This window comes from Scyliorhinus torazame, chromosome 4 (genome assembly GCF_047496885.1).
Source record: "Scyliorhinus torazame isolate Kashiwa2021f chromosome 4, sScyTor2.1, whole genome shotgun sequence".
Taxonomy (NCBI): domain Eukaryota; kingdom Metazoa; phylum Chordata; class Chondrichthyes; order Carcharhiniformes; family Scyliorhinidae; genus Scyliorhinus; species Scyliorhinus torazame.
Genome location: NC_092710.1, coordinates 299,926,714 through 299,951,310, shown reverse-complemented (window position 1 = coordinate 299,951,310; position 24,597 = coordinate 299,926,714). Strand labels below are relative to the sequence as shown.

The 24,597-nt window shown below is 45.4% G+C and overlaps 1 protein-coding gene across 1 annotated transcript in view; it reads right to left on the bottom strand.

Moving 5' to 3' along the window:
• Window positions 1-24,597, bottom strand: part of cdc40 (cell division cycle 40 homolog (S. cerevisiae)) — a 243,394-nt gene that overhangs the window by 130,280 nt on the left and 88,517 nt on the right. Inside the window, exons 4-6 of the mRNA XM_072500007.1 lie at window positions 13,415-13,504; window positions 6,063-6,202; window positions 2,654-2,750 (exon numbers count right to left, since the gene is read on the bottom strand). Of these exons, the coding sequence (XP_072356108.1) occupies window positions 2,654-2,750; window positions 6,063-6,202; window positions 13,415-13,504 (327 nt within the window). The remainder of the gene's footprint in view (window positions 1-2,653; window positions 2,751-6,062; window positions 6,203-13,414; window positions 13,505-24,597) is intronic.

Below are 24,597 nucleotides of genomic sequence, written 5' to 3'. Positions count from 1 at the left end.
CCACAAGTTTTTCAGAAAGTTAAGTCAAAAAATGTTTTAAATGTAGGTTGTGTAAAATGTGTATAACAATAGACAATGCTGAATAAAACATTAAATGGGCAGTTTTTCAAAAAAGATCACTGTGAATTCAGATGAATATGCAATTCTAAAAATTGGAATTTGAATGTCTGAGATTAAAAACAAAAAGCACCTGCAAACTTACTCTCTGAAAATTTAAAATATGGATTTTTAGCATGATTCAGTTCACGATTACAAAGCTGATGTGGAGGCATTGTTTATTCTATACCGAGGTATATTCCATCTTTCCAGTGTACACTCCTGAAAAAGCTGTTTCTCCTCTTTAGTACTGCAAATCTATAGATTATCTTCTATTTAAGTCTGCAGCTTTTCAAAAAATAACTATATTCTCACCAATTGTAAATATAATTCTTAGTTTCTCTGCAGCAATTATAGTTGAGACCCCCAGGTGCCAATGGTTATGCAATTATTTTAAAAGTGACAGCAAGACATCAAAGTAGGGTGCTCTTTCCAAGGGCTGGTGCAGACCCGATGGGCCGAATGGCCTCCTTCTGCACTGTATATTCTATAATCTATGAAAGTAAAAATTAAAAAGGATAAAACACAGGCCTCAGGGAACTGGGTCAGACTCTGGCCTTTTAGCCCGGGATCTAGATTTAAAATAGCCCAAGCCAATGAGATGAACGTCTGCTTTGTCTGCTGACAGTATGACCTGTGTGAATGAGTCGGGGCAGACTCCATCCAATCTACAATGTGGCAAGTACTTACAGCACAAAACTGTTTGGAATCTCTGTTTGGTCAAAAGGTGGTTGGTGTAGGAATGGGAAAAAATATCACACAGCTGCAGTGGGAAATGTTCAAAGTTGGGGGATGATGGACGTTGTTGAATCGGAATATAAAGCTCTCATCTACACCTGGTGTGGTAGAGGCGACCTGCAAGTGATGTTGAAACCTGATGCCTCAAATGAAAGAGCTTCATTCCCTCTCACTAACATCCCTCACCAAATAAGCATAATCTCTCATTACTCTCCAGGCAACGTTTCCAGAAACATCAAAATAATCAACCAGGGTTAACTGTTAAGCATCCAGTAAATGCAGGATGTTTAAGAAAACAGCAGCCAGTACTTAGAAGTTGTCAGAAGTTCCCAAAGATCTCCCTCAGTATTTCCGATCTCAAACCAGGTGTAACAAAATCCCTTATGCCCTTGTCTAGCTTCCTTTAGTGGCAGGCAGGCAGGCAGATGTTGTCCTATGTTTGGAATTAACAATTACATTGTTTCTGGTTTCTCAGCTACAATTAGAATTACATTTTTACAGTTTCTCATTATTTTGACTATGTTCAAATCAAGGTAATTGTTTGACTTGAGCTTTCAGGCTACAAGAAGCCACCTTATTTTTTAAATCATGTCTATGTTCAGTATGCCAATGGTCAATCTCACCAGAGTAGAATTTCCTTCACTTGCGAAAGTGACAGTGTACAGGAAATGTCTAAATGCCATACCACCATGCCCTCCCCAACCAGAACAGAATGCGAGCAAGGCCAGTATTATGAAGCACAAAAGGGGAGAAAACAAATATTATAAAGAAGAAAATAAATCATGAATTGATAGGAGATACATCAATTCTGGGTTTACTTTAATTAATATCCTTTCCGTCTTATTCCGACTTTGGAATATTACCATTCCTTACTGAATCAAGATTCGGTAACTCCTTCTCCAACAGCACGGTGGGTACACCACATGGGCTGTGTGGCGTTCAAGAAAGCAGCTCACCACCATCTTCTCAGGAGGTAATTAAGGATGGGCAATAAATGTTGTCTTTGCCATCGGCATCCACATCCCATGAACATCATTATTCGATTGTGCCATCTCATATGGTCTTTCTAATCAGGTTGTCTCAATCACAGGGAAGGCCATCTCTGATCACTTCCTTGCTTCCTTCCACACTCAAATCCTTCTTTCCACACTATTTCCTTCTGCGAACACTCCTAGAACAAAACCTCTCCTCACGGCACGGACAATGGTACTTTCAAAATCCCCAGCTCCAATATTTCTGCTCTTTCTTACCCTGCTACAAACTCCATATTAAAGTTGCAAACAGCATCCTAGATGACGGTTAACGTGATCCCACTCAGTCTTCTCAATGTGCCTGCAGCCTTGACGGAGTGAGACTGCCTTCATTTGCTACTGTTCTCATTCATTCAGTCATAGCCAGGGAGTCTCCTGCAATTATTTCTGATCCATCCCACACTGTTACCTCTAGGTTCCACTAAGAGGTTCTCGCCCTCCCCTCCTATTTCACATCCCACCTTTGTAGTTATTTGGTCATCTGTCCTAATATCTAACGCGGTTCAGTGTTAAATTTTGCCTGAAGTGTCTTGAATGTTTGACCATTTAAAGGTCCACAATCTTATCAAATCCCTACTTCTGCTCCTAAGTCCTATGTTCCTATGTGATAAATAAATGGAAGTTGCTGCTGAGAAATTCCATTAGCATATTTTCTTCAATGAAAAGGACTCAATGCACGTGTAATTATTAACATGAACATGATGTGAATATTTCAGCATTAGTCCCTCCCAACGGTTAGAGATGCCACCCTCTCTACAAATACAAACAAATAAAAATAAATGCATTACGGTGAAGGATTGTTTTCTCTTCAGCAGGTTTCTCATCTTCTTGTTTGCCTTTCTTCTGTCTTTTTGCTATAATCTCATCGAGTTCTTTCTGTTCTTCCTGTAGAAAGAACCAGTTTTGCATTTTACAAAAGATTGAATTGTGAACTATACTGACAATTAACTCACTTACATTGGTTAGATGCTCTGCAGAGAATGAGGGATAACCGAGAACATGTACACAGCAATAAACTAATTAAGAACATTACGTTACATACAAACGGTTAGAACAAAGTTCAAATGATTTAGAATTGGCATCTGAATCCCAAGGACAAATAACCGCTTTAAAATTATTTTGTCATCTTTAAGTATACTGTGTGTGAACATACTACAGTGGCTCTATAATTTATTATTGGCAATAGGTGCCAGTGAAGAATATTGATTAACACTGCACTCTATATTGTTTACAGTGAGGATAGGGTGGCTCTGTTGCGCAGTGGTAGCGCCCCTACCACTGGACCAGAAGCTCTGCGTTCAAGTCCAACACCAGAACTTGTTGGCCACGGTGGCACAGTGGTTAGCATTGCTGCCTCACAGCGCCAGGACCCAGGTTCAATTCTGGCCTTGGGTGACTGTCTGTGTCGGAGTCTGTACGTTCTCGCAATGTCTGCGTAGGTTTCCTCCGTGTGCTACGTTTCCTCCCACAGTCTAAAGATGTGCAGGCCAGATGCATTGGCCATGCTAAATTGCGCCTTAGTGTCCAGGTGGGGTTGTGGGGTAGGGTGGGAGAGTGGGCCTAGGTAGGGTGCAGACTCAAAAGGCCTCCTTCTGCACTGTAGGGATTCTATGGATTCATGTAATCACCTCAGGAATTCTTCTACCACTTCCCCACTATGTCCCAAAAGTGAAAAAAGTTTGGGTGTGACGATACACTAACAGAAATAGTGATAGTGAAGGGAATTCTTCCTCAGGTCCTTACGAGAGTAAGTGGGGAAAATACAGCTTTTCTTTTTCATGTTTTCTAAAGCTAACGTATAATTTGCCTCCAAGATATATTCAATTGGATGCCAACTGGTTACTGAAGGGGATTTCCATTCTTTAGACTCAGCTACTCCTTGATTCCAGTACAGTAGTTATCAGAGACTATAGAAGGGCAGCACGGTGATGCAGTGGTTCGCACTGCTGCCACAAGGCACCAAGTTCGATCCTAGCCCTGGGTCACTGTCCGTGTGGAGTTTGCACAGTCTCAGCATGTCTGCTTGGGTCTCACCCCCACAAGCCAAAAAAATGTGCAGGGTAGGTGAATTGGCCACACTAAATGCTCCTTAAATGGAAAAAAAAGAATTGGGTACTCTAAATTTATTTTTTAAAAATCAGAGATTATAGAAGCAATATTATATTTCAGAAAAGTGGGAAAGAGTATTTCAGTCATATGCGGATCAAGCCAGTAAAAGAGCCACATTTTAAATTATTTGTTCCCCAACTAATGTCACTACTGCATGCTTATTGAGTTTATTTAAAGAAATTTATCGAGCAAAAATCAAAGAAAATATCCAGAAAACCCATTCGCAAGTGCTATTCATAGAATTTACAGTGCAGAAGGATGCCATTCAGCCCATCGAGTCTGCACCGGCTCTTGCAAAGAGCACCCTATTTAAGCCCACACCTTCACCCTGTTCCTGAAACCCAGTAACCCCACCTAACATAAGGGCAATTTAGCGTGGCCAATCCACCTAACCTGCACATCTTTGGACTGTGGGAGGAAACCGGAGCACCCGGAAGAAACCCACGCAGACAAGGGGCGAACGTGCAAATTCCGCATAGAGACAGTGACCCAAGCTGGGAATCGAACTTGGGACCCTGGAGCTGTGAAGCAAATGTGCTAACCACTGTGCTACCGTGCCACCCACAATTTGCAAACAAGCAATATTTACCAGTCCATTTTCCCATACCTGCAGCAAAATGCTACACATCACCTTCAGTAATATTGTCTTACATTATTGGAGAGAAGGGAACTAACGTTTTGAGTCCAGATAACTTTGTCAAAGCTAGAGAGAACTGGAAATCCAGTTCCACTTCTCTCTAACTTTGACAAAGAGTCATCCAGACTTGAAATGTTAGTGCCCTTCTCTCTCCAGTGCTGTCAGACCTGTGGAGATTGTCCAGTATTTTCTGTTTTGGTTTCAGATTCCAGCATCCGCAGTAATTTGCTTTTGTCTTACCTTATTGCTGTGTTATGCATTTGAATAAAAGTAATTACATATAATACTAGAATAATGGACTTTATAAATCTCTGTCAATAGAAGTTGTACAAATTCAGGTTTAGAGAGATGTGCCATAATCTATTACATCTATGTTAAGCAGGCTCTTGTTTTAATAAAGCAATGTTATGGCTTTTGTCAATAAAATATTTTGCAAGTTGACGTTTACACTCTTCTGTCAAAATAAAATTCGACATGCTATTTTAGTCGAAACATTGACACCTCTTTTGGCAGGCCAGATATTTTTGAGCAGAGTAGGGACAATATGTGAATTTTAAACGGCTTGCTGTCGACTGTGTAATCTCTGCAGCAATTCAAAGCAAAGTTTTGTATGCTCATTAGTAAAGTTGCCATAGTCCCAGGTGGCCACAGGCTGCTTTCCCCTTTGCGGGGGAGAGCTGACTGGTGGTGATTTAACCTGAGGATCATCACACCTCAGGCGACGGGCAAGGTTGAGAAGGTGGGGCCTTTATGAATAACCACAGCCGGTATTAGTAAGTGGCAGGTCAGCAGGTCAGACCTCTGATTTCTTCAGAGAAATCAATTTAAGCAGATCAATTTTTTAAAAAACTGCTGCATGTTCACATAGCTGAGATTGGTGCTCAGGATTCTTTCCTCCACATTGTTAGTGTCTGTGATTGTGTATTTCACCGCCGCTAAGGGAAAACTGCTGGAGGAAGCCGATCGGAGACAGGCACTATCCAATGCCCCCTCTAATGGTCAAATCAAGCACAACAAGGCACATGCCTACTCCTGCGAGCAGTGAAGCAATGTATAGGTACATTAATAAACATACAAATCTCCCTGAAAAGAGCATTTTAAAATTAATTGCCTAATTAAATTAATTCCAGGACATGAAGTGTTGTATGCCACCATTCTCATAGAGCAGACCTGATTCTCAACAAATACCGAGACAGGCTCAGCTTTATATGTACAAGTGCCAATTATGTGGCAAGATGTCCCCATTCCAAAATGTGTATTCCAGCTGGAAAACAATCTACTTTTCTAACTCACAAAGGCAGTTATTGTCAGGTATCATTGCTAAATAACAAAAAGCAACTTGAGTTTTTCAGACTGTTCAGTTTTTGTATGTTTCACTGAACCACATGTAAATCTTAAATTCACTCAACTTTTCCTTCTGTGCAAAGGCTAAAATAAGTAGATCAACTAACCTCTGAAGGTTTAGCCACATCCTTTTCATCCACATATTTTGCCCAAGGCCCCTGAAAGCCATCGATATTTGCTGGGTCGGGCTCTTTTAATTTCTTTCTTTTTTCTGTTTTCTTTTTACCAGACTCAAACACTGTAAGCCCTGCATGAGTTTAAATAAATATAAATGGCAAGTTAGCACATACCAAACTAGGCATTGCAAATCCATATCAACTAACACTGTCTTTTTTCAAAATGGCACATGACATTCAGCATAGTTTCAAATTCATTGTTTTGCAAGTACAAAGTAAGGATTAAAGCAGAGTTGCACATCATTAGCAAATTAAAGCAAATAAAAACAGCAATCGCTTCATCACATGTCAATTCCCATTGAAATAAATGGTATCAAGTAGTAGGGTCATAGAGGTTGACAGCATGAAAACAGGCCCTTCAGCCCAACTTGGCTATGCTGTCCAGTTTTACCGCTAAGCTAGTCCCAATTGCCTGCATTTGGCCCATATCCCTCTTTACCCATCTTACCCATACAATTGTCTAAATGCTTTTTAAAAGACAAGATTGTACCCACCTCTAGTACTGCCTCTGGCAGCTCGTTCCAGACACTCAGCACCCTCTGTGTGAAAAAATTGTCCCTCTGGGCCCTTTTGTATTTCCCCCCTCTCACCTTAAACCTATGCCCTCTAGTTTTAGACTCCCCTACCTTTGGGAAAAGATGTTGTCTATCTACCTTATCTATGCCCCTCATTATTTTATAGATCTCTATAAGATCACCCCTAAGCCTCCTACACTACAGGAAAAAAAGTCCTAGTCTATCCAGCCTCTCCTTTTAACTCAAACCAGCAAGTCCTGGTAGCATCCTAGTAAATCTTTTCTGCACTCTTTTGGTGGCCAGAACCATACACAGTATTCCAAGTGTGGCCATACTAATGTCTTGTACACTTCTGCAAGACGTCCCAACTCCTGTATTCAATGTTCTGACCAATGAAACCAAGCATGCCAAATGCCTTCTTCACCATCCTGTCCACTTTTAAGGAGCTATGAACCTGTACTCCTGGATCTCTTTGTTCAATAACTCTCCCCAACCCTACATTAACTGAGTAGGTCCTGCCCCGATTCGATCTAGTAAAATAATGTAGAGACAGATCCAAATCCATCAACAGCACAACCTTTTCAGCTAGCATGTGGAAGATCTCTGAAGTTGATTCCCTCACCCAGAAGATCATCAGGTTTCTGAAAGTTTTTCTAAAGGGTGCTTTAGAAGTAAAGTACTTCCCGTGACAGTGATTCCCTTTAAAGCAGTACTGAAGAGCTTAAATAATTATTTGGGTGTTTGTAATGCTGAGTTTGCAGCGCAGTGCTGAGTGCCCCCTGCCTGTCAGCAAATAAACTACAATTAAACATTACACCATCAATGTTTCATTCAAACAAGACACATAAAGCTTGAGCAATTCTTTGCCGCATTGGTCTTGAGCCTAGATATAACCTTTGTGAATATGTCATGAAACATATGCCGCCCAACATAAAGCATTCAGTTGTGTGCTACTGGAAATGCACTCAACATATCAATCAGAAGCCGCCGATGTGGACACAGGACTTTAAGTTAGAATTGTAATGGGAAATTAATTAAGTATTTTTCTAGCAGCATCAATGACACGCAAATCAAACATTTTAACATTGCATTAAAAGAAAGAAATCAGAACTCAGTAACTGCTGACGGGTGTTGTGCTTTTAGGGTTTCACCAGTTTTCTCCCGATCTCATATCCACTTGTTTGCCTCTAACTAGCTTATGCTCCTAAATAGCTTTGTTTTGGTTTTAATTTCTGTCACTTCTGGACTAATTATACTGCCATTTGCAAACTGGAACACTTCCCACTTCCACAGCAATCTGGTTTATCAATGACAGCATGAACTTTTCACAGGGGCTTTTCACAGGAACTTCATTGAAGCATACTTGTGACAATAAGTGAATATTATTATTATTATGAACACTCTGGATTCTTGGCAAAGTCAAGTTAAGGCTGTTCTAATAGTGATCATTGGTACGTTCCAGACACCTACTCGAGTAGAACTAGGAACTTTCCAGGATAGAAAACAAAAATTTGCCATTTTCCTTGTTCATTTTAAAACAGTTGTTTGGTATGGGAAGGGCTTTTAAATGACTGGAATAATAACCCCCCCACACCCCCCATTCCTGCTCTCCTCTCAAACACCCCCTTCCCTTAGTAGCTAACGGTGATCAACTCTTTAAAGTGAAGAATAAACAGGCCCCATCTCTTTGGGAACCCCTCAAGGTAAACTTAACCTTCTCAAGCTACAGAAACACCATTACGTCCCCCAGCATACGGAGGCCCAGGGTGGAGAAGCTGACCTCCATCCCAATAGGACCCACCTGCGAGAAACCAGCGAGGCAACCTTGCCTGCAGCTCCAGCAGGGTCAACACCCCAAAACTGGCCCCCAGGGGTCCCAATGCAGAATTGCTGACATGGTGCTGAAAAAGAAGTCCAAACTTTCTCCAACTTTGGACAGGACCAGAACCGTTTTGGCTGGGCCTCTCCCACACCGCTCACAAGTGTCCTCCACCCCCTCAAACAACTGGCTCATCCTTGACCTTGTCAGGTGTGCCCTTTACACCAGCTTTAATTGTAATAACCCCAGTCTAGTACATGAAGTTGAGAGATTCACCCCTCACACCACAACCCCTCCCCCAGTGCCACCCCCAGATCGTCCTCCCACTTGGCCTTAACCCCCCCTCCAACTGCATCACCAACAACACACCCCCTCCAAAATTGAGGAGGGCGGTGTCACCAGAAACACCGTGCAGGATATACCTAAAGGCTACCCGCACGGAATCCCAAACATTTGCAGCAACTCCTCCAAACTCGCAAACTGCCCTTCCAGAAATAAGCCCTTCATTTTTACCACCCCAGATCCTCCCAGCCGTGAAATCCAGTATCCAATCTCGCTGGCTCAAACAATTGATTCTCTCGGATCAGCATCTACTTCGACCCCGCCCCTAACTTAAAATGCTGCCAAAATTGCCTTCATAGCTTCAGTGTGGCCACCACCACAGGGCTACCCGAATATTTCCCTGGGGCAAACGGGAGGGCTGCCATTACCACGCCGCAACCCCGACCCCCTACAAAAGCCTGCCTCCATCTTCACCCACACCCACCCCTGTAACTTCTCGCCGTTGGCCACCCAATAATAACACATCAGATTCAGCAGAGCCAAACCCCCTGACTGTCACCCTCTCTGAAGCACCGTCTTCCAAATCAGAGCTACCATACCTGCCCAGACAAACAACTGTTCCACCCCCATAAAAGCGCTTTCGGTAAGAAGACCGGTAAACACTGGAATAAAAACAAAAACCGAGGGTGGCCTGGTGGCGCAGTGGTTAGCACTGCTGCCTCACAGCAACGAGGACCCGGGTTAGATCCCGGTCCCGGGTCACTGAACGTGTCTACATGGGTTTCATCCCCACAACCCAAAGATACGCAGAGTAGGTGGGTTGGCCACGTTAAATTGCTCCTTAAGTGGAAAAAAAGAAAAACCGCAGCAAAACATTCATCTTTACTGTCTGTACCCAGCCTGCCAATGATAGGGGGAGGCTGTCCCACCTCAACAAATCCACCTTGACCCTCCCACCAGGCTCATAAAATTCAATTTACGGAGCCTGGCCCAATAGCGAGCCACCTGCTGCCCAAATACCTGAAGTGAGTGGTCGCCACACAAAACGGCAATCCCCCCCCCAAGTCAGCACCTGGCGGGGAGACCAAAGAGCTCCTCGGCACAATGGCCATAGGTTCTATCGCCAGCGCAAACAAAAGGGATTACATGGGACACCCCTGTCTCGTTCCCCTATCTAGCTGAAAATATCCCGAGTTCACCTCATTCGTACAGACACTCTCCTTCAGTTCCTCATACCATAAATTAACCCACTCAACAAACTTAGACCCAATCCCAAACCATTCCAACACTGCAAACAAATAATTCCATTCTACTCGATCAAATGCCTTCTCTGCAACCAGTACCACTTCCACCTCCTCCCCCCCCCTTTTGGTGGGGAGAGTACCACGTTTAGCAGGCGCCGCACAAATGAGGACAACTGCCTACCCTTTACAAACCCCACCTGATCCTCTCCAACCACCTGTGGGAGGCACTCCCCCAGACTAAGTGGCAACACTTTGGCAAGAATCTTGGCATCCACATGTAACAGTGATATTGTGTTAATTTAAAAAAAAAATTTAAAATATAAATTTAGTGTACCCAATTCATTTTTTTCCAATTAAGGGGCAATTTAGCATGTTCAATCCACCTATCCTGCACATCTTTGGGTTGTGGGGGCTAAACCCACGCAGACACGGGGAGAATGTGCAAACTCCAGACGAACAGTGACCCAGAGCCAGGATCGAACCTCCGACCTCGGCGCCGTGAGGCAGCAGGGCTAACCCACTGCGCCACCGTGCTGCCCTGTAACAGTGATATTGGCCAATTCGACCCAGGGTCACTGTCCGGGTCCTTATTCCCTTATTCTTCATCAACAAAAGCAAAATAGATGCCCATCATCTCCGGAAGTGCCCCCTTGGCTACCGGGTCCTCACACATCTCCACCAACAGCAACGCCAACCTGTCCAAAAACTTCTTACAAAATTCCACCGGGAACTCATCCAACCCCGATGCTTCACCCGTTTGCATTTTCCCTATCGCCGTCCGATACTCCTCAACCCCCAATGGCTCCCTTCCAACCCTGTCCTATCCTCCTCTTCACACTGTGGGACACCAGCCCCGCCAAAAACTCCCTCATATCCGACTTATACAACTTATTATAAAACTCCCCAAATGCCCTATCCTCCTGCTCTGGCACAGTCATCAGCCCCCTCACCCCATCCCAGACCTGAACAATCTCCCGGGAGGCCACCTGCCAGCGGAGCTGTCCTGCCAGCAAGCGACTGGCCTTCTCCCCGTACACGTACACCCTTCGCCCGCCTCAACTGGCGTACCGCTTTCCATGTGGTCAAAAAGTCAAACTGCATCTGCAGTTCCTTTCTACTGACCAAAGGTTCCGGAATGGGGGTTTCCTCATACTTCTCATCAACATCCCAAATTTTGTCTACCAACCGCAGCTGCTCATCTCTCGTCTCCCTCTCCAGCTGCGCCTTATACGAGATGATCTCGCCCCCTTGCCACCGCCTTCAGCATCTCCCATACCACCAACGTGAGAGCTCCCCATTTTTATTGAACCACACATAATCGTCATTCAACTTTGCCATCCTCCCACAACAACCCGGCCTCTGTGCAGGCTCCTTCTCCAAGCTCACATCCATCATCAAGTAGGGAGCGTGATCTGAAATAACCATCGCCGAGTATTCCGCTTTCCTCACCCGACAACAACGACCTTCCCATAATAAAGAAATCAATCCTCGAATATACATTGTGCACTGGCGATAAAAAGAATACTCTTTACCCCCTGGATGTAAGAATCCCCACGGGTCTGCTCCCATCTCCTTCGGAAACGCTGCTCCACCCCATTCCCCCCATCAAAGGGGTGAAGAAGCACGGCTTAGATCAATCCATCTTCGGATGCAACACTGTGTTTAAATCCCCACATAAAATTAACAGATGCGTGTCCAGGCTCGGGTTGGCCGCCAACATCCTCTTCATAAACCCTACATCATCCCAATTCCACGTTACAATTCGGACTGGGGGGTGTCTTTCACCCCACCCCCACTTCCACTCCTATCAGCCATGATCACCTCTTGGGGCATACCTGCCCCAGCCCCCCGCCAACCTCTTAGGCCCACCGTCCACCCAGAATGGCCTTCTGCCCCGCTCCACAAATGGGACCAAGCCTTGCTCCTCGTCACCAACTACCCCTCCCCCGTCCAGAAATCCCCCAACCACTTTCTCTCGAAACCGCTCCTCTCTGCAGGCTCCCTAATCCCCTCATCATTCACAACTCCTAAGTCAGTCGAAACCTGTCCACACAGGCTCAGCCAACCACAGCCCCTCCCTGACCTCACTCCCGTTCACCAGCCAACATAGGTTTGCTAGCAAGGTGGCCCCGCCAGAGTTCCATCCCCCCACATACCTAACACAAAAGCCAAGAGAGAAACCCCCCCCCAATACCCAACCCTTCTAAACAACCAAATGCATTAAACACCAACCCTCTGCTCTTATCCTACCTTGTATTCCCTTGTCCTGTTAGCCCTCTGCAAATGCACTGGCTCAGGTTTCTCCAAATTAAACTCCATTTGCCACTGTCCTGCCCACGTGACTAGTCCATCGATAGTTTTCCATAGTCTGCAGCTTTATTCTTCATTGTCAACTACACAACCAATGTTTGTATCATCTGAAATTTGATCATACACCCTACATTCAAGTCCAAATCAAATATGTACTCTCCGGGACCTCACTGGAAACAGCCTCACAGTGACAAAAACACCCAATGACGTTTACTTCCTACCTCGGAACTAATTGTGGATCCATCTTACTACTTTGCCTTAGATCCCGCTTTTGTCAACAGTATGCCTTGCTGGACCTTAACAAAAGCCTTGTTGAAATCCATGTAGACTACATCAAATGTACCAGTCTCATTGACCCTCCTTGTTACTTCCCCAAAACAATTTAATTGTGTTAGACAGACACAACCTTCCCAGAAATGTATGCAGGCACTTACAGACATCATTTTGGGCATCTAAAGATACTCGCAGATAAAGATTAAATGGCCGGCATGTAGCCAAACGATACGCCAAAAGTCTGCAGCTTGGAACTTTAGAGGCGAGGAAGATCGAAGGTTCAATTTCCCATTTATGAGAGTTTGACTCTCTGTTGTGGACTACAATGATTCCCAGCAGCAGTGGATTATACAAAAAGAGGGGCAAAGAGGTTAAAAATGTATTTGTGCATGAATGCCAGCAGCGTGAGAACAGAACTGCATTGACTGTGATGCTTTTCACAATTGGGCAACCTGCTGGCACTCACTGTAATGGCTAATACATAGATGATGGCTACTTAAGCGAAGTACCAGAAAGTAATTGCCACCTGTGGAACTATACTCTAGCAAGGGAGTCAACGCCTGAAGGAGAGGAGATAAGAGAAAGAAACTGGAGTGGGGGAGGGGGCAGAAAGGAAGAACTGTAAATATTTGCAAATCATTAATGAATCAATATAATTTTCCTCAGTATTATTCATTTTTCCTTAAAACTAAATTCCAGTGCACACATTTTGGAATAAACATGTTTCCATTATATACATAGGGTATCTCTTGATACACTGGTAATCAAAGCCTGTGACTAAATTAAATGCCCGGTATCAAAATATATTTTGTAGAAGCACTTTTGAACAAAGGTTTTTACCTTGATTCTTCTCAGCATCTTCCACACTACCAATATATCCACATCCTCCTGGTACTTCACTGTGGTCTACAGTCGGATCCAAAGCATAGCCTAAAATTGGAATAAAAGTTTTGAAATAATTGTTTTACAAAAAGGTGGTGTTTTATAGGGCAAGAAAAAGGAATTGAAATTCATCAAATAACATTCATGTATCTTCAGGGTTCACTGAAAAGTATTTATAGAAACATAAGGAACCAGTCAGATAAGATTTGTGCCAAAAATTGCTTCAAACCTTTACTGCTGATCATCACATCAGATTTGCCATGAAGCAAGTCTTGTTAAACAAGCTCCAATATAATTAGAGGAAAGAATCATTTTGAAGTTCAAAAATATCAGATTAGCCAGAATAGAATTGTGACCAGTTTATATGGTTTTCTGGTCAAAAATAAAATTCACATACAATTACTTTTGGGAACATATTATCTATAATCATTGCAGGATGACAATATGTTATCTGAAGAGAGAGATGGTAGCATTGTGGTAATGTCATTGGATTTCGGCGGCAGCGGTGCGCAGGGGCCTTCTTGGAGGTGAGTAGTGAGTTTAAAAGCACTTACCTTTACAGGAGCAGCCCTTTGGATTTCGGCGGCAGCGGTGCGCAGGGGCCTTCTGGGAGGTGAGTAGTTAGTTTAAAAGCTCTTACCTTTACAGGAGCAGCCCATTGGATTTCGGCGGCAGCGGTGCGCAGGGGCCTTCTTGGAGGTGAGTAGTGAGTTTAAAAGCACTTACCTTTACAGGAGCAGCCCTTTGGATTTCGGCGGCAGCGGTGCGCAGGGGCCTTCTGGGAGGTGAGTAGTTAGTTTAAAAGCTCTTACCTTTACAGGAGCAGCCCATTGGATTTCGGCGGCAGCGGTGCGCAGGGGCCTTCTTGGAGGTGAGTAGTGAGTTTAAAAGCACTTACCTTTACAGGAGCAGCCCTTTGGATTTCGGCGGGAACCGGAAGTTCGACCTCTGGCAAGTCCCCCCCCCCCAATAAATTCTGGTGGAGAGGAAACCCGAGACACTACACGTGTAGTGTCTCCCACCCACCCTCCTCCTCTAACCTAATAATAAGACCCATTGGTGGAAGGTAAGTGCCATATTATATTATATATTATTAGCATTGTGCAGGCCAAGGATTGGAGGTGGAGGAGCAGTCTCTGTCAGCGAGAGAACCTGAGAACATCTCAGAAGGTAAGCAAGTGATTTTTACTTTTATACCTTTTTTCAAATTGTGTGTGTCGGGGGGGACAGAAAAGCTGTGACCTGAGTGGCTGGTTGGGATTCTAACCTAAATTTTTTTGACTATTTGGGAACTAATTAAACATAATAACTTAATTATAATTTAGAGGATATCTAAGCCAGAGATCGGAGGATATTATAGTTAGCTATCGCATTTCTATTAGAAATCTAGTGCTAGGAAACAGATAGTTGACAGTAACTTTGTAATTTAAAAAAAAAAAAGTATTTATAAAAAAAAGACAAATTTTAATTTTAATTAATTGACGCAATGTCAGTTAGAGGGGTGCTGTGCTCTGACTGTGAGATGTGGCAGGTCCGGGAGGCTTCCAGCGTCCTGGATGGCTTCATCTGCAGAAAGTGCACCCAACTGCAGCTCCTCACAGACCGCATGGTTCGGTTGGAGCAGCAATTGGATGCACTTAGGAGCATGCAGGTGGCGGAAAGCGTCATAGATCGCAGTTATGTAAGTGTGGTCACACCCAAGGTGCAGGCAGAGAAATGGGTGACCACCAGAAAGGGCAGGCAGTCAGTGCAGGAATCCCCTGTGGTTGTCCCCCTCTCGAACAGGTATACCCCTTTGGATACTGTCGGGGGGGATAGCCTATCAGGGGAAAACAGCAGCAGCCAGAGCAGTGGCACCACGGCTGGCTCTGATGTTCAGAAGGGAGGGTCAAAGCGCAGAAGAGTAATAGTTATAGGGGACTCTATAGTCAGGGGAACAGATAGGCGCTTCTGTGGACGTGAAAGAGACTCCAGGATGGTATGTTGCCTCCCTGGTGCCAGGGTCCAGGATGTCTCCGAACGGGTAGAGGGAATCCTGAAGGGGGAGGGCAAACAGGTAGAGGTCGTTGTACATATTGGTACTAACGACATAGGCAGGAAGAGGCATGAGGTCCTGCAGCAGGAGTTCAGGGAGCTAGGCAGAAAGTTAAAAGACAGGACCTCGAGGGTTGTAATCTCGGGATTACTCCCTGTGCCACGTGCCAGTGAGGCTAGAAATAGGAAGATAGAGCAGACAAACACGTGGCTAAACAGCTGGTGTAGGAGGGAGGGTTTCGGTTATCTGGACCACTGGGAGCTCTTCCGGGGCAGGTGTGACCTGTATAAGATGGACGGGTTGCATCTAAACCGGAGAGGCATAAATATCCTGGCCGCGAGATTTGCTAGTGTCACACGGGAGGGTTTAAACTAATATGGCAGGGGGGTGGGCACGGGAGCAATAGGTCAGAAGGTGAGAGCGTTGAGGGAGAACTAGGGAATATGGACAGTGTGGCTCTGAGGCAGAGCAGACGGGGAGAAGTTGCTGAACACAGCGGGTCTGGTGGCCTGAAGTGCATATGTTTTAATGCAAGGAGCATTACGGGTAAGGCAGATGAACTTAGAGCTTGGATTAGTACTTGGAACTATGATGTTGTTGCCATTACAGAGACCTGGTTGAGGGAAGGGCAGGATTGGCAGCTAAACGTTCCAGGATTTAGATGTTTCAGGCGGGATAGAGGGGGATGTAAAAGGGGAGGCGGAGTTGCGCTACTTGTTCAGGAGAGTATCACAGCTATACAGCGAGAGGACACCTCAGAGGGCAGTGAGGCTATATGGGTAGAGATCAGGAATAAGAAGGGTGCAGTCACAATGTTGGGGGTATACTACAGGCCTCCCAACAGCCAGCGGGAGATAGAGGAGCAGATAGGTAGACAGATTTTGGAAAAGAGTAAAAACAACAGGGTTGTGGTGATGGGAGACTTCAACTTCCCCAATATTGACTGGGACTCACTTAGTGCCAGGGGCTTAGACGGGGCAGAGTTTGTAAGGAGCATCCAGGAGGGCTTCTTAAAACAATATGTAAACAGTCCAACTAGGGAAGGGGCGGTACTGGACCTGGTATTGGGGAATGAGCCCGGCCAGGTGGTAGATGTTTCAGTAGGGGAGCATTTCGGTAACAGTGACCACAATTCAGTAAGTTTTAAAGTACTGGTGGACAAGGATAAGAGTGGTCCGAGGATGAATGTGCTAAATTGGGGGAAGGCTAATTATAACAATATTAGGCGGGACCTGAAGAACATAGATTGGGGGCGGATGTTTGAGGGCAAATCAACATCTGACATGTGGGAGGCTTTCAAGTGTCAGTTGAAAGGAATACAGGACAGGCATGTTCCTGTGAGGAAGAAAGATAAATACGGCAATTTTCGGGAACCTTGGATGACGAATGATATTGTAGGCCTCGTCAAAAAGAAAAAGGAGGCATTTGTCAGGGCTAAAAGGCTGGGAACAGACGAAGCCTGTGTGGCATATAAGGAAAGTAGGAAGGAACTTAAGCAAGGAGTCAGGAGGGCTAGAAGGGGTCATGAAAAGTCATTGGCAAATAGGGTTAAGGAAAATCCCAAGGCTTTTTACACTTACATAAAAAGCAAGAGGGTAGCCAGGGAAAGGGTTGGCCCACTGAAGGATAGGCAAGGGAATCTATGTGTGGAGCCAGAGGAAATGGGCGAGGTACTAAATGAATACTTTGCATCAGTATTCACCAAAGAGAAGGAATTGGTAGATGTTGAGTCTGGAGAAGGGGGTGTAGATAGCCTGGGTCACATTGTGATCCAAAAAGACGAGGTGTTGGGTGTCTTAAAAAATATTAAGGTAGATAAGTCCCCAGGGCCGGATGGGATCTACCCCAGAATACTGAAGGAGGCTGGAGAGGAAATTGCTGAGGCCTTGACAGAAATCTTTGGATCCTCGCTGTCTTCAGGGGATGTCCCGGAGGACTGGAGAATAGCCAATGTTGTTCCTCTGTTTAAGAAGGGTGGCAGGGATAATCCCGGGAACTACAGGCCGGTGAGCCTTACTTCAGTGGTAGGGAAATTACTGGAGAGAATTCTTCGAGACAGGATCTACTCCCATTTGGAAGCAAATGGACGTATTAGTGAGAGGCAGCACGGTTTTGTGAAGGGGAGGTCGTGTCTCACTAACTTGATCGAGTTTTTCGAGGAGGTCACTAAGATGATTGATGCAGGTAGGGCAGTAGCTGTTGTCTATATGGACTTCAGTAAGGCCTTTGACAAGGTCCCTCATGGTAGACTAGTACAAAAGGTGAAGTCACACGGGATCAGGGGTGAACTGGCAAGGTGGATACAGAACTGGCTAGGCCATAGAAGGCAGAGGGTAGCAATGGAGGGATGCTTTTCTAATTGGAGGGCTGTGACCAGTGGTGTTCCACAGGGATCAGTGCTGGGACCTTTGCTCTTTGTAGTATATATAAATGATTTGGAGGAAAATGTAACTGGTCTGATTAGTAAGTTTGCAGACGACACAAAGGTTGGTGGAATTGCGGATAGCGATGAGGACTGTCTGAGGATACAGCAGGATTTAGATTGTCTGGAGACTTGGGCGGAGAGATGGCAGATGGAGTTTAACCTGGACAAATGTGAGGTAATGCATTTTGGAAGGGCTAATGCAGGTAGGGAATATACAGTGAATGGTAGAACCCTCAGGAGTATTGAAAGTCAAAGAGATCTAGGAGTACAGGTCCACAGATCACTGAAAGGGGCTACACAGGTGGAGAAGGTAGTCAAGAAGGCATACGGCATGCTTGCCTTCATTGGCCGGGGCATTGAGTATAAGAATTGGCAAGTCATGTTGCAGCTGTATAGAACCTTAGTTAGGCCACACTTGGAGTATAGTGTTCAATTCTGGTCGCCACACTACCAGAAGGATGTGGAGGCTTTAGAGAGGGTGCAGAAGAGATTTACCAGAATGTTGCCTGGTATGGAGGGCATAAGCTATGAGGAGCGATTGAATAAACTCGGTTTGTTCTCACTGGAACGAAGGAGGTTGAGGGGCGACCTGATAGAGGTATACAAAATTATGAGGGGCATAGACAGAGTGGATAGTCAGAGGCTTTTCCCCAGGGTAGAGGGGTCAATTACTAGGGGGCATAGGTTTAAGGTGAGAGGGGCAAAGTTTAGAGTAGATGTACGAGGCAAGTTTTTTACGCAGAGGGTAGTGGGTGCCTGGAACTCACTACCGGAGGAGGTAGTGGAGGCAGGGACGATAGGGACATTTAAGGGGCATCTTGACAAATATATGAATAGGATGGGAATAGAAGGATACGGACCCAGGAAGTGTAGAAGATTGTAGTTTAGTCGGGCAGTATGGTCGGCACGGGCTTGGAGGGCCGAAGGGCCTGTTCCTGTGCTGTACATTTCTTTGTTCTTTGTTCTTTGTTTGTTGTCATTGGACGAGTAACCCAAAAACTCAGGACAATATTCTGGCGGCACAGGTTCAAATTCCACTGTAGCAGCTGGCAGAATTTAAATAAATAAAACAAAATCTGGAAGAGTAGGCTAGTCCATGGTGACCGTTGTAAAATCCATCTGCATCACTAATGCCGTTCAGGGAAAGAGGTGTACCATCCTTATCTAGTCTGGCCTACATGTGACTCCAGATCCACATTGACTCTGAACTGACCTCGGAAATGCGGGTGGAAATTCTCCGACTGACTCGGAGGTTTTGCGTGATGCCTCAGCAGGGAAGATGGCGGCAGCTGCAGCCACCCCAATCACGACAGACATGTTTACTGGTGTATTGGCTATGGAATTTGACAAGCATTTTGAGAGGAAATGGAGAGTGATATTTGAAACCCTCCACAAATTGACTGAGGAGGCGCTGGGACCTGTGCGAGAAAAGGTGGAGAGAATTTCAGAAGCTGTGAAGGAGCATAAGGTGTTGAAGGGGGTGGAGATGTCTCTGTTGAGGCACAGCAACCAAATTGCCTCGCCTGGAAGCCGAGATGTCGTTGGTGGCAGAGAAGAATAAGATTCTGAGGGCGAAGGTGGACGTTCTAGGGAATCAGTCGAAGAGACAAAACCTGAGAGTCATGGAGTTGCTGGCAGGGCCCGAATCCTAATGCATACTTCTCGCAGATGTTCGGTAAGATAATGATGGGGAGGATGGGCTGGTGTTCCCTCCAGAGCTGGACAGGGCCCATTGAACTCTCCGGCAGAAGCCTCAGGCGAATGAGCCACCACGAGCAGTTACAGTAAGATTCCATAGTTTCCAGGAGAAGGAACGTGTCCTGAAGTGGGCCAAGGGGAACAGTGATTCGAGGTGGGAATGGAGCCTCATTAGAATCTAGTAAGATGTCAGAGCAAAGCTTGTGAGGAGGTGGGTGGCCTTTATTAAGGCTGACGCAACATTGAACAAGATTGGAGTGCGGTTTGGAGTGGTGCACCCGGCGAGGCTGCAGGTTACCTTAGAGACAAAGTACTATTACTTGGGACACTTCAGAGGAGGCCGAGGCCTTTGTTAAAAGCATGGACTGGGATCAAATTAAATGGGCTCTGTGGGGACTTTTATAGTTGTTGAGGGGGAGGGGGTTTTGGGCTCGTTTGTACTTTGTACATATTGGTTGTTCTTGGGATGGGATGGGAGTGTTTTTACATAAATTATATGGTAGGGAATGGGGGGCGTTAATTGTTCGGAGGGGTATTGTTTTAGGTAGTATTTTTGAACTATATGCCCCCCCTAGTGGGGTTTTGGGCTTTGCAGGGGTGTTGAATTTTGTTTTACTTTTTTTGTAGCTGAGACGGTAAGGGTCTTTCTTTCTCTTTTTTCTGCCACCTCACTAGCAGTAAATAATTGGCTAGCGAAGTGGGGCGATGAGGCCGGGAGGGGGGGGGGGGGGGGTCTGTTGGGCCTGTTTTCTTGTGGTTCCAAGAGCCTAGCATTTTTGTTTTGCTGGGAGTTGGGGTTGGTTAGGATGGGGTATTGTTCTTTTGTGTGCAACCAACACGTACATTTGGGGGGGGCGGGGGGGGGGGGGGGTCTGGTTCAGAGGATTGGTGGGGTGGGGTAGTTTTTTGATGGTGACAATGGGGTTTTCTGTGAAACTCTTTATGGGTGGGTTTGGTGGCCATCTTCTGTGGGCCTTGGGCCTACATCCTCTGGGCGGGAGATTGATTGATAATCCTTCACAGTGGAATTGGCTAACTCCGGGTTGAGGGGGGGTGGAGGCCCCCGATTTGATTGATCACCTGGAACATAAGTGGTTTGGAGGGCCCGGTAAAAAGGCCGAGAGGTTTCTCTCACCTAAAGAATCTGAGGGCGAATGTGGGGCTTTTGCAGGAGACTCATTTGCGGGTGAGAGAACAAGCCTAAATGCAGAAGGGGTGGGTGAGCCAAGTCTTTCACTCGAGCTGCGACGGCAGGGTCCAGGGGGGAGCAATTTTAATCAATAAACGGGTTTTTCTTTGGATGGATTGGATTGGATTTGTTTATTGTCACGTGTACCGAGGTACAGTGAAAAGTATTTTTCTGCGAGCAGCTCAACAGATCATTAAGTACATGAGAAGAAAAGGGAATAAAAGAAAATGTGTGGACAACACATTTTCCACACAATGTGTGGAAAAGAAAATTGGTGGACAACATCGTGACAGACCGTACGGCAGGTAAGATGATTGGCAGGTATGTTGGTGGCATTGGTTAATGTCTATGCCACGAATTGGGATAATACAGTATTGATTAGGAAGCTGTTGGCTTTCATCCCGGATTTGGATTACACCTACTGATCTTTGGAGGTGATTTAAATTGCATACTTGATCCGAAGTTGGGTTGTTCTAGGCTGAAGATGTTGGCACCTTCAGGGGATGCAGTTAGCGTTTATGGAACAGATGGGCGGGACAGATCCGTGGCAGCTTATGCACCCGGAGGGCTAAAGAATTTTTCCAGTTCACCAAGGTTTATTCCAGGATTATTTTTTCTGGTGGGTAGGTACCCTAACTTGGGTGAGGAGGACAAAGTATTCAGCCATTGCCATCTCGAATAATGACCCGCATATGGTGGGGTTGATTTTGGAGTCGGGACCCGCTCAGCGCCCACCATGTAGTTCAGATGTAGGGTTATTGGCAGATATGGGATTCTGTGGGTGCATGTTTCAGGCCTTTGGTGGGTTTGTAGAATTTAACAGGAATGAGTCTGTCTCGCCCTCCATGCTTCGGGAAGCCTTGAAAGCAGTTATTAGAGGAGAGATTATTTTGTATGAGGTGCATTATAGATAGGGAGGTAAGGGTGGAATGACAGAGGTTGGTGAATGATATGTTGGAGGTGGACCGCAGATATTCATGTGACCCTACTCAGGAGCTCCTGATGAGCAGGAAGAAGCTGCAGATGCAGTTTAATGGGCCTGATGGGTTTTCTGTGGAATTCTACAATGGTGATCATCGACATGGATACCACCATTACACGTGAGAACACAACCCACCAGGTACGCGGTACATACTCGTGCGACTCGGCCAACGTTGTCTACCTCATACGCTGCAGGAAAGGATATCCCGAAGCGTGGTACATTGGCGAGACCATGCAGACACTGCGACAACGAATGAACGGACATCGTGCGACAATCACCAGGCAGGAATGTTCCCTTCCAGTCGGAGAACACTTCAGCAGTCAAGGGCATTCAGCCTCTGATCTCCGGGTAAGCGTTCTCCAAGGCAGCCTTCAGTACGCGCGACAACGCAGAATTGCCGAGCAGAAGCTTATAGCCAAGTTCAGCACACATGAGTGCGGCCTCAACCGGGACCTGGGATTCATGTCGCATTACATTCATCCCCCACCAGCTGGCCTGCGAAATCCTACCAACTGTCCTGGCTTGACACAATTCACACCTCTTTAACCTGGGGTTACCCCATCTCTGGATCTGTAAAGATTTAATCACCTACTAATGCTCGCATTCCAAGCATTGTCTGGCATCTTTGAATCTGTCTATATATATGTTTCTGGAACATACCACTTCATTCACCTGAGGAAGGAGCAGCGCACCGAAAGCTAGTGACATCGAAACAAACCTGTTGGACTTTAACCTGGTGTTGTGAGCATTTGTGTCACCCACTATACAGATACAGCATTTCCACCATCTGAGATAGATCACCCACTATACAGTTACAGCATTTCCACCGACTGAGATAGATCACCCTCTGTGCAATCACACAGCAGAGTACAAGCAACACAGAAAAGTCAACCATTGCTGTCCTTCCCTGCAGGAAGCAGACAACCTAATGAGTCCCTGTCACCCAGCGCGGCCCCGCCCAGTGCAGCTGTCAGACTGAGCGACCCAGCCTGGCACGGATGTCAGACAGATGCTCCAGCAGTCAGTGTTGCCATCAAGAAATGTTTCTGAACCCGTCAACACCAAAATACCTGCTCAACCCGTTATTGACATAACTGATGTCTCCGTGGAAGTAAATAGTGATGAATCGCCTGTGCCAGAAGAGGTACCCTTACTGCAATTCCTGTTAACATCGATCCGACAACAGAATTACGCTGCTCAACAGAAATAGAAACTCCCACTCGAAGACTCTATTTAGAATTGTCCAACACATGTACATAATGTTTAGTTAATCTTTCAGACTGAGTAAATTAGTTATTGAAGTTATCTTAAAGGTGGAGGAATGTGCTGATTGGCCCTTTTAAGGGCAACACAGCAGAGTAAGGGTCACATGGCCTGTGTGACCAATCGGGATGTGGAATCACCCATGGTACAAGAGGGTCCGAGGCAGAGAACCGCGGGAGCTAGCTACAGCCATGTGGCTGCTGAACAATTCTTATTGTTAAATACCTTTTGAGTTCGCTAAAAAAGTCTGTGCAAGTGCATCTTTGCAGCGTTGTAGAACAAGCACTTCTATAGTAGAATCTCTACAGTGCAGAAGGAGGCCATTTGGCCCATCGAGTCTGCACCGACCCTTGGAAAGAGTACCCTCCCTAGGCCCATACCCCTGCCCAACCTTATCCCCGTAATCCAGTAACCCCACCTAACCCTTTGGACAATTTAGAATGGCCAATCCACCAAACTTGCACATCTTAGGACTGTGGGAGGAAAATGATGCACCCGGGGGAAACCCACACAGACAGTCACCCGAGGCTGGAACTGAACCCGGTTCCCTGGCGCTGTGAGGTAGCAGTGCTAACCACTGTGACACCCTGCTGTAATTTATTGACGTTTGTGCCTTTCCCCTCTAATTCTCTCTTTTCCTGATGTGTTGAGTTTTAATTCTGTACCAGGTACCCCTTATAGTATTTTGCCAAGTAGGCCTTAATTCATGTGCGAGTCTTGATAATGAATTATGGTAGGCAATTTGTTTGCAGGAACATCACAGTGTTCTTGCCATCATTCTTGCTGAGCTCAGTTAACTGGATTTTAAATTCAGCTTGAATAGAGATCTTTCTGGTTGCTGTGCCTCAGTTACGAACTGAGGAAGTGACCGTACATCTTAGAGCTTTTCTGACATCCAACACATAAAATGTCCTTGCTCTTGTCAAAGCAACATTGTACAATGTTTCATAATGAGACATTGCACTACATTAGAGAAAGGAGGCAAGATTGAAACTGAAGTCCTTTGACACATGTTCTCGCCTCAACCTCCTATTACAGAAAGACCCATTACAGAAATAGTCTATTTTCACTCTTAAGTGGAGATGTTTGCACTTGACCATTGTTTAGTTCCTCTTTGCCAGGGCTTCAGCTGCAGTCTGGAACTCTGTGTTGCTGATGACATGTTAAAGGCTGGTTGTTTTGCATTGGTTACACGAACGAGATTGTGCGGTTCGCCTGTAAATAGGGCACTGAAGTTCAGCTGTTTTCTGGTTCAGTGCATTGGAACAGACTGGTACAGAAAGTATGCACATCTAAATGCTCTCGAGACAAGTTATCGAACATCCTTGATTCACTACAGTAATTTCCATCCTCATATTTTCGCAATCTGCAAAGCAAAACAGTCTGCTTACTGCTTTGCAATTTTACACAATGTTTAAAATCATAGTGGTTCAAATTCATTTCCCTGCCTGGGATCTTAGTATGTGGATTGCTTGATTCGTATTTTTGTGCAGAGCTCTGCTGAAAGGCCATGATGCGAAACATTAACTCTCTTTCTCCCTCCACAGAT